The sequence below is a fragment of the Triticum aestivum genome, chromosome 2A, assembly GCF_018294505.1.
Source record: "Triticum aestivum cultivar Chinese Spring chromosome 2A, IWGSC CS RefSeq v2.1, whole genome shotgun sequence".
Taxonomy (NCBI): Eukaryota; Viridiplantae; Streptophyta; class Magnoliopsida; order Poales; family Poaceae; genus Triticum; species Triticum aestivum.
Window position 1 is genome coordinate 254,333,425 of NC_057797.1, and position 10,643 is coordinate 254,344,067.

Genomic DNA, 10,643 nt, shown 5'->3' on the forward strand with positions numbered 1-10,643 from the left:
CACGATTTGAGTTTGCGTCGGCGCGTTGGGCCGCTATTTTTGTCCGCGCCAACCCAAACGGACGCGGGCGGACGAAATGGGTCGCCCCATTGGAATTGCTCTAACCTCCCAGTCTCTGATTTTGTGTGAATTACCTTTTGTGGATTGTTTCGGCATCCGTTTGAGTGTTTTTGTGCTGCCCACCACAACCCTGCAATCTTTTATATCTAAATAGCTAGTCCCACTAATAATTTTAAAGCACATACAGCTAGCTACCATCATCCCAATTGCAAACATGTGTGTGTCCTTCATACCCAATTTTCTTCTTCCACACTTTTGCCGGGTTTTTTTTAATAAACTCCCTAACGGTAATTGGGTGTACATATGATGTTTCCAAAGCTATGCAATATATTACTAATTCAAATATTCATCTTCATACAATCAAATATTAATGAAGATATATGGCAGCCAATTTCTGCAGAACACATGGGGTTTCACCTAGTTCCTTCAATTTTCCAGCCTCATTTTCTACATATTTAAGCTTTGGAAAAGGTAAAATCTGAACGTTTTTTTATGGCAATTTTAGTTGACACAAGGGTTGACAAGTTTAGTTGGCAAGCACAGCAATTTCGTGGCAAAAGCCAAATTGAGGGTGGATTTGTCATGCTTACCGACTAAACTTGTCATGGTTAACAAATAATTGCCACAAAAAACATTGGTCAAATCCCAAGCGGTTCAGGACTTATCAATGTCATTAACTTGTCAGATCAGGGTCAACCCGTCAGAAAATGAGAAATTTGAGGTGCAGGTTAGGCCACTATCAGCTAGCATGTGATAGACGGAAGATAAGACGTCGCACAGGCTATAGCCGAGACTAGCTGAAACGCAGAGACAAAAGGCAACACGATGTCATATTCAAAATTAGAGAAATTAGCTTTAGCTAGGCTATAGTGGCGTTGTCAAACTTTCGCTTAACATTCAAAATTACAGAAATTAGCTTTGGCTAGGTTGTAGTTGCGTCAGTTTGATTTGTACTATTGGCTATCAGTTTCAAAGGCCTTCGGGTCAGAGAGCGCAACAAAACCAAACCAAACTGAGCGATCACCTTAGGTCACCAACCTTTTCAGAACCATAATCTTTACAGTGCTAAGTCACCCATATGCCCTTTGTGCTACTTAATAAATGCGGCAGTAAATCATCTCCTTGTAACATCTCATACCAAAAACAAGCGTTTTCTCAACAGACTCGCTTCATGGAAAGCACCCTAATTGACGCTCCTAAACTCCGGTGACAAAATGTCTCAAGAACAGCATTCGTCACTTCTGCGAGCAGGGACCATAGGTGTGATACTTCAGTCAAACTATGCCATTGGTTGTCGCCTCCTGAAATACAAGATTATAACCAAGTTAATCATAATTTGATACTTGTATGTAATTTCTAATAACATGGAAAAGCATCTTTCCTAGTAATTATAAATGCTGAACTTGGTGGTGAATTCGCATGTAGGCCTACCAGGTTTCACAATAAACAAATACACTCCTCCCCACAACCTTCAAAGAGACATAAATAATTGTACTTTGCTCACATGTGAGACCTAACACAAAAAAACAAATACCAGACCCATGGCCTTGTGCCGCAATCAACTTACTAATGACTACTCCCTCCGTTCCGAATTACTTGTCGTAGATATGGATGTATCTAGATGTATTTTAGTTCTAGATACATCCATTTCTGCGACGAGTAATTTGGAATGGAGGGAGTACCTTGATAGGATTTAAATTTGCATATGATGTCTCACTTCAAATCTTGCAAAGTACCTACTACGGTCACTTAAAATCCTCTGACGCCTACCACTCCTTATCATATTTTTGCTTTATTTTAATCGTCAATCGTGTAACAGCCTTAGGACACTATCATCTTTTCACCGTCTCCTAAACCAGTGGCTTAACTCTTCGTTTTTTATGACTATGCATGGGCATTGTGCTAGTAGGCAATACAAACTGAGTGGAGCGAGTCCACATTCAGTTATCCAAAATGGATGGTTTCGCTAGAATTTTTTTTTAATAGTCCATAGACCTATGTTTTTAAGGCGGTAAAGCGTCATAAGGCGGAGGAGGGCCGCTCTGACGCCTAAGCGCCAAGGCGAGGCGGTAAGGCGAGGCAAGGCGACGCCTTAAACATTGCAGGAAAAGAGTCATCAATAGGTCTGCACATATTAATACTAGAAAAAGAGCAATGGCTGAGAGATGGGCCACTACTTATGCACCTCCCAGTGGCCCAAAAGCCCATCTAGTGGCCATATACACCCCCGTGACCTAATTCCACTATCTCCTTCCCTTCTTTCCCACCACAGCCGCCACGAAGCCATACCCTTCTGGTCCTCCCTCCCTCCTCTTCATGGCCCCACCCTTCTCCCTCACAGCAGCAAGCCCCAGGAGCCCCCAGTCCTCCCTCCTCTTCATGGTGCCGGGAGACAGCGGGGCCGTCATCTCCAAGCCCCAGGAGCAGCCAGAACTAGGGCAGCCACAGCCGTACACTTCATGTCTGTCTAAGGCGGGGTAGACGCCCTGCCATCCTGGGGCGCCTTGACGCTTAGGCGACGACTAGGCGACGCTTAGGCGACGCCTTAAAAACATAGCCATAGACTGCATAGCTTTTTTCATAGTGTCAAAAAAGGATCTTAAAGTTTGGAACGGAGGGAGTATAATTTAGTTATTACTAGCCAAAATAGCAAGATACTAATGAAGAACAGATGCAAAAATTCCCAAGTGACCTCTGATGAAATACCTTTTTGGTCGGATGCGGTCCTCCTCAAAATCCATTATTCCTCCAGATTCAGAGAGAAAGTCGTCATGCCCCCGTAAGTCATTGTCTGCCTGCTTACATTGTTCAACTTCTGCTATCAAGTAAGAAAATGGTCCGGCAATTCCACTATTTAATAAAATTAGTTGCTACCATATGAACATTCAACAGTTGATAACTAAAATCAGAAAGCGAACAACTTTAGGTAAAAAATACAGCAGAATGAATATAATCAACAACCTATTGTCGTATGAGATATGCAAGACTATATATTGCTACAGAAAAAATGAAAATATTTTATACCTACTAAAAACTATAAATAGTAGGAACTTTCAATTTTATCCAACTGACCTTGACTGACTTCTTGGCTTCTTCCACTCTGTCTTCAAATTCTTTCTGGTGCTTCTTGTTCGATTCACTTGTTGTATCCGCCCACTTGATTTTCTCCTGAATTTGGTGTAATAAATTATCTGATGTTCCCAACCTGTGAAATGTACACATTTGGATCATAATGGTAGCAATATACTTCTGTCGAGCCTCCTTGCAATAGTCACTTCATAATGCACAGTGGATATAAAACCAATATTTTAACTTCTTTAGTTTGTTATTGAAATGTCAGTCGTAGAAAAACAACATGCATACATGTCACAACAGCCAACTGACAGACACTTATCTCCTTCATAACTAATAAGGGGATTCAGACATAGCAGAGAGAAAAAAAAAACATGCCTAGACATGCTACCCACTACAGTTTCAGAACAGAACTGAAAATTACACTAACCAAATAATGGTTATTCAAAACAATATGAAAAGATTCACATTTCTTGAACAGATGGAGATAAACTTGTCGAAACATATAAATACACACCAGTCAGACAAGGTCTCAATCATGTTGGTTAGCTGATCATGTGTGAGGTCCCTTCCAGCTGCAAATTGTACCTGAAATACAAGGAAACAAATAATAAGGGAATATTGCTAGAAAGATGAAGAACAAATTCATCAATGATGTAACATATATAGGCTGCATATGTCTTACTTCAAAGCACCGCCGCAGTTGGTCCAACTTGCCTCTGACAATACCCTAATGAAACATGCAAAATGTTACAAAATTGAAGCAAATTAACTAAATGTTTTGGAAATCAAGAAACACAGTATATTAATCCTAAAGGGTAAAGACAAAACCACACAGCGAAGGCATATCACAATCTAAATCTCACAAATATGAAAAATACTCCCTCCGTCCCATAATATAAGTGCGTTTTTGACACTACACTAAATGATAAATAATAATTTCAAAAGAGCCATTTCTTGCTAATGAAGTTGAAGGATGAGAATATATAGAATGCAAGTGTGTAATAAAAGAAAACACAAGGACTCACTGAGTACATGCACTCATTGATGAGGAAATCTTCAAGTTCTCTCACATTGGAAACGTCTAGCTCTTGCATGAGCTGATCATATGGAAGTACCTAAGAAAGGAATGAGAAAAAAAGTATGTTTACGATTACCTGGCGTGAAACATAGCTCATATCAGAATTAAAAAGAATTACTGCCTACTCCCTCCGTTTCTAAATATAAGCCTTTTTAGATATTTCAATACAGACTACATACAGATGTATATAGACATATTTTAGAGTGTAGATTCACTCATTTTGCTCCGTACGTAGTCCATATTGGAATCTCTAAAAAGTATTATATTTAGGAACGGAGGGAGTATATACGTTTAATCAAGCTAAAAGGATAAAGATAGGCCCAGAAATTTTGTAACCCTTGATTACACAAACATAATGAAGTTCCTGCAGCTATTGTTTATCAATTTATAAAGGAAAAATACCAGTAAACCTTGCAGACTTGGCTCCCAAACATACAGAAATACACAAACCATTTACAACTAGAGAACTAAGAGGCACTAGAAGATTCAAGAAATCCAGACAACAAATACGCCGTCCTAAAACGACAGGCAGCACTGGAACTACTGCTCACATGATTACATGCGAGTTTATCAAGTTTCATTCTGTGTCCAAAGAAAGGGGAGCTGCACAGAAATGCTAGGCATATTAGACAAGATAGCTAGAATTTATACCTTGGTTGACTCAGCCAAAGTTAGCACACTGAGTTGCTTCAGCTTCCGGGCTTGATCAGGCAACAATGCAGGGAGGGCGCTAGAATTACCTACAGATAAAGAGTAATTACTCAAGCAATACATTTTCATATTTTCGTATGTTGCAGGGCATACTAATGGTGATGATAGATGAAACAAAGTTCTAGCAATCAAAGACATGCTAAACTAAGTCAGATGCCCAAAGGCAGGAAGGAATTCATGCCAGCAACAATTTCACCCAGAAAAGGGTGACTGCTGCATAAAAAGGCAAATTGGTTACCAGAGCTGAAGCTCTACTTTTAAGCACATCAAAACAAAATTTGGAAATTATCTGCAAAGGACACAGCACAGGAACAGGTGGCTATTTGTATTAATTCAACTGAGCATCAAAGCGTAAACATCAACCGTTAATTAGATGAGTAAAATTATGTAGATTTAACGTCCCCAGCAAAGTTGCCCTGTTATGCGTTCATTAGGGCTTCAGGGCAAATGGCTAAATTAATAGCGTACTACACAAACACATGGCAGATCAGATAATGAGTCACAAAGCACAAAATACAACAAACTGGAATAAACAAAACACCGCCTACATATCAAATCAAAAGGGCAATGCATCATGTGTGCACATCAGGCCAAGGGAGATATCTTACTCTTGTAGTCCTTGAGGGTGCCGTAGGCGAAGAGGCGGAGCAGGTCCAGCGACGAGGCGTACTGCGTGCCCGTTAGCTGCACCAGAGGAGCCACACCACGGAACAATAGATCGAATCAGAAACCCCATCGGTGGGAACTGAAAACCCTAACACCTAACACCGCGTCGGCGCATAGACGGGCAGAGCAAGCAGCAGATACCTTGGAGAGGGCTGGAAGGGTGAGGAGCTCGGAGAAGGCAAAGAGCGCCGGGTGGGAGGTGGCCTCGAGCACGAGCGCCGCCAGCTGAGGAGCCGAGGAGAGCGCCGCCGCCTGCGCCGAAAACTGCTCGATCAGCTCCGCCTGCCGCCGCTCCGCGTCCATCGCCATCTCAGCCGGCGACGGGAGGTGCTGGTAGGGTTAGGGTTCGGGCGATCTCTGTCTCTCCTGCTAGTCCTGCGGTTTTGCTTTCGCTTCGCCTCCCTGTGGGCTTCTCGTGTAGTTTTTGGCTTCGAGTAAAATGCAAGCGCGGTCCTAATTCTTTTCCAAAAATATCGACTGGGTCCTAATTCTTTCAAAATGCACATTTGGGTCCTAAATCTTTCTAAGTTGTTCACCCGAGGTCCTAATTTCGTCTGTCCGCCGCTGACCAGCTCGCGTGGCGCTTTGACCGCTGCCACGTCGACTCGAGGGCCCACGCGGGATAGTTCCCGCGGTTGGAGGTTGGTAATTTAAGCAGTTTGGCCCCTGGAGTTTGTCCTCTCTTCATTCCTCGGTCCCTAGGTCTTCTGCTTGCTCTCTCCCTCTCTCTGGCGCCGCGCCGTCGCCGCCATGTCCGCCGCCGGTAGCTCGTCTGCCGTGAAGCACCGCGGGAAGAAGGCTGCCCAAGCGCCTGCTCCACCTCCGGCATTAGCCCTTTTCTCGCCGCCCATCTCATCGCCGGCTGCCGCGGGTATGCTGCCGTTGGTACCATGCCCTAGCTGCCGCATTCGATCTACAATTCGTCTTGTGTCAAAATCGAAGGCAAATCCTGGCAGGATTTTCTACAAGTGCCCCAATCACCATGTAAGATCTTTTACAAGTGCCCAATCGATTTGATGTTTCTGTGTTTCTTTTTGACTGAATTTTTTTTGCTCAATTTCTATCAGATTCAACCAAATCCTTGCCAACATTATTATTGGGAAGATGGACCAGACAACTATTTTGATTTTTTGGTGAGAGCTGGGTATGTCAGCCGTGGATTGAGCAGTTTAGATTCGGCTGGTGTCATTGCAAGTGAAGAAACAGAAGTGCAAGATGCTCGTACAGGAGTAATGCATAGCACTGTCGAGACTGTGGCATATGCAGAAGCAATGCAGAAGATGAATAAGCTCATTTTTCTCTGTAGGAGTATTCTCAGTGCACTTGTTGTACTGATTGTAGTTGTGGTGTATGTAGGATTTAAGAAGTGATGTGTTAGTATGATGTATCCAGTGATCAATGCTTGTTGGTGTATCCAGATGTTGATGATTTACTGTTGCAATGAAATTGAACTAAAATTTGGCAGCATTTTGGTTGTTTTTCTGTACTTTGGCACCATTTTTTTACTAGCATTGACAACACAAATAAACAGTAATATGCAAGGCCATTCTTTTACTAACTGAACTTCAAAGCAGTCTGAAAGATAGATAGATGGACCCAACATTACAAGGTCTTGAAGTTGTGCAACAAAAGTATTACATTTCCATGGTTTGTGTGAAACCCAAAGCCACATCTTAGCATGAGGTTTCATTACAAACCACCTTGTTTCCTAAGCAAAAAAAAACATCCTACACTGCTTCTTTCCATAACATCTTTGTAGCTCTTCACTTCTGAGTTGTTGGGGCTTTGTTCTCCTTAGTTTATTTTCACTTTCTTCCTTCTCTTCAAACCTAGTGTAGCAGTAGTGTGGCTTCTTGGAGCTGGCAGGGCATCTCTGCAGTTTGCAATGAACTGGCTTTCTGGTAGAGGAGCTGGCACTGCTGTTTGAGATTGTTGAGTAGCTATAGCCTACAAACCAACCAAACATGTATTTAGTAATGTAGGTGAATTTCTAGAAGAACAGATGGCATTGCATTTATTAACATTGCATTTAAATAAAAAGCTCTCACTTGGTCCTGTAAAATCTCAATCACAGTAGATGAAGCAAGATCATAATTCATAGAAGAAGATATCATATTAGATGTACTTCTGCCCACTTGTGGACATGCCTTTTTCTGCAAAAAAAATAAGAAATGTTGTTGACTATTGCAATTTTAGTTTTCAACGGCATTTAAGGGAAACATTTAAGGGAAATGCACCTTACAACTGGGCCTTCTCTTGACTGGTAGTTTAGTTCTTTGTTGTGTTTCTGGAAGCACAACCTGAATTGGCACATGTCCTGTTGTTTGCACATGTTCTGCTGCTTCCTCTTCTGCTGCTGGATATTGTTCTGCTGCTGGATCTTGTTCTGCTCCTGCCTCATGTGCTGCTGTTGGTTGTCCTCTACCTAGTTCAGGGCACTTTCTTTTGTTGTGTCCTGGTTGATTGCACACACTGCAGTGTCCAATAATGCCATGTCTGCTCATCCTAGTTCCATTGTCCTCCTCTAGTGGGTTCTTCTTTCTCTTCTTTCCAGGCCTACCAACTTTCTTCTCATAGTGTGGTGGCAGCATTTGAGGCCCATTAGTTTTAGGTCACACTCTAGGATCACTACATGGCATTATGATCTTGCCATAAGCAGCTCTGAAAGCATCTATGTTGTAGCACTTGTTGACAACATCCTCTGGTTTAATTCTTTCATGTCTTAAACATGCAACTCCATGTCTACATGGAATTCCAGAGAGCTGCCATGCCCTACAAGAGCACTCCTCCTTCTGTATGTTCACATCATACTCCCCAACCATGCCTTTAACATAAAATATGTGGTGTCCAGCTGGTAATGCAGTGCAGTTGTTGGACATGTTAATATTTTTGTCTAGTTTTTTTCTAATTTTTGGACAAATTTGACCACACATCTCCTTAGATTCCAGATTCTTGCTATAAAACCTAGTCATTAATTGGTCCTTGATCTTCTTAAGACAAGTAACTATAGGCATTTCTCTGGCATCAAGTATATACCTATGAAATAACTACAGTTAGATAATGCTACAGTACTGACAATATGAAATCACTTCACAGCTGAAATGCTACAGTACTGACAACTTACTTGTTGAACACTTCACAGCTGTTGTTAAGAAGCAAATCACACTTTGGGAGTTCATGGAAATAGGCCTTGCACCATTGCCTTGGGTCAATCGCATCCAAGTACTCATAGGCCCCCTGGTCCAACTCTTTCATCTCTTGCATGTACTTCTTCCAGTCTGTCTCATGTGTAGCTCTTGCAATTTGCCACAATTTATTCTTGAATACATCACCTTTCCAGTTTTTTGCAAAGTTTTGATGCAGATGCCTCACACAAAATCTATGTTGTGCATCAGGAAACATTGCATTGACAGCATTGATCAAGCCCTACATACATTGTAGAACAAACAAATGAAATGCTACAGTATGATAATATGAAATGCTACAGTATGAAATGCTACAGTATGAAATGCTACAATGTTCTTACTACCTTCTGCCTATCACTCATCAATGTCCATGGTGCTGTGTTTTGTATGTTCAGATCCTCCTTCAGTGTGTTCAAAAACCACTTCCATGTGACAGTATCTTCCACTTCTACTATGGCAATTGCAATGGGAAAGATACAATCGTTAGGATCAACTCCAACAGCTGTCAGCATCACTCCACCATACTTGTTCTTAATGTGACACCCATCAATGCATATAATGGGCCTACAAGCTAGCAGAAAACCCCTTTTGCATGCATCTAAGGACATGTAGCAGTTATCAAACTTTCCATTGTTTGCATGCACAAGCATGGTACTGCCAGGATTTGATCTTCTGATTTCAGCTGCAAAGTCCCACAGTAAATTATACTGCTCAAGTTCATCTCCATGAATTATCTTTAGTGCAATCCTCCTTGCTCTAGCTAGCTTACTTCTAGTAGGTTGCATGTTGTAGTCCAATTGAACAAGTCTGCCAAAGTTTTGCAGTGTCATCTTCTCATCTGCTCTAAATGTTTCCACATACTTGCCAGCCAAATATCTTGCTGTAAATTGCTTGAGTGCCCACTCTCTTTCACATGTATGCTCACCCACATACTTCTTCACAACCCATGCTTTGGTCCTGCTGTCAGGTGCAGCAAATAAGAACCAGGGACAATCTCCAACACAACCTGCCCTTATCCTCTGCTTATCATTCTTTATGTAATGAATTTGCACTCTTTGCTTCGCAATGTACTCCTGAATTGCTGCTCTTAGTTCAATGACAGACAAGAACACCATGCCTATGTGAAAATTGACTTCTTTCATGTTCTCAGGCCTCCACCTTTTCAGCTTCACTTTCTTTTTCATTTTTTTCCTTCCTTGTGCATCTACTACTTCCACTTCCTCTGCTGAATCACTATCTTCAAGCTCTGAACCTTGTAGCTCCTGCAGTTCATCTGTATCATAGTCACTGTCCTGCTCCCATTCAGATTTCTTCTTTTTTTTCTTCTCAAATTTTTCATCAACCCATTCTTCATATAGATCATCATCATCTTTGCCTACTTCATTGTCAGAGTCTACCCAGTCTGAATCCCATTCACTGTCATCACTATCACTGTCACTGTCATTTTCATTGGGGATTTCTTCTTCTACCACAAGTTTCCTCCTGCTTCTTCTAAGCTCATGTCCAACATTTAGTCCCACTGGTGGAACACTGCTACTCCCTTCATTGCTGCTGCCTGCATGACATTGGTTCAGTCTGCCTTTGTGAGCTTTCACCTTAAACCTGGGACTTCCTCTTATTCCACTGCTAAACCCATGAGATTTAGGGCTTAGTACAAGAGGTAGCTCAGGTGTACCACTAACATGAATATCATCCATTACATTGTCAAAGGCCATATCTTTGTGATCAACAAACAACTGAAAGTACTGGAATTTTGGAACAACCGATGTCATGTGCAAAGTGTCAGTGTCACAGTCACAATCGGCAGTCCGTCGGCTAAATTCTTTCTAGGCAGTAACCAGTAAATAACATGCTTAGATTGGTCACTA

The 10,643-nt window shown here is 41.8% G+C and overlaps 1 protein-coding gene across 2 annotated transcripts; it reads right to left on the minus strand.

Moving 5' to 3' along the window:
- Positions 1–1,059: 1,059 nt before the first annotated feature.
- LOC123188493 (COP9 signalosome complex subunit 7) lies at positions 1,060–6,027 on the minus strand. 2 transcript variants are annotated; one of them, XM_044600638.1, is made up of 9 exons: positions 5,732–6,027; positions 5,533–5,608; positions 4,865–4,953; positions 4,161–4,250; positions 3,818–3,862; positions 3,650–3,720; positions 3,133–3,265; positions 2,767–2,855; positions 1,060–1,361 (listed from the first exon to the last, which is right to left on the minus strand). In XM_044600638.1, exons 1-9 carry the CDS (start codon positions 5,897–5,899, stop codon positions 1,340–1,342), a joined length of 783 nt encoding a protein of 260 aa, XP_044456573.1. In that variant the 5' UTR covers positions 5,900–6,027; the 3' UTR covers positions 1,060–1,339. The 2 variants fall into 2 exon arrangements, with proteins under 2 accessions (XP_044456573.1, XP_044456574.1); XM_044600639.1 differs by having other exon boundaries at positions 2,767–2,875.
- Between the last annotated feature and the right edge of the window lie 4,616 nt (positions 6,028–10,643).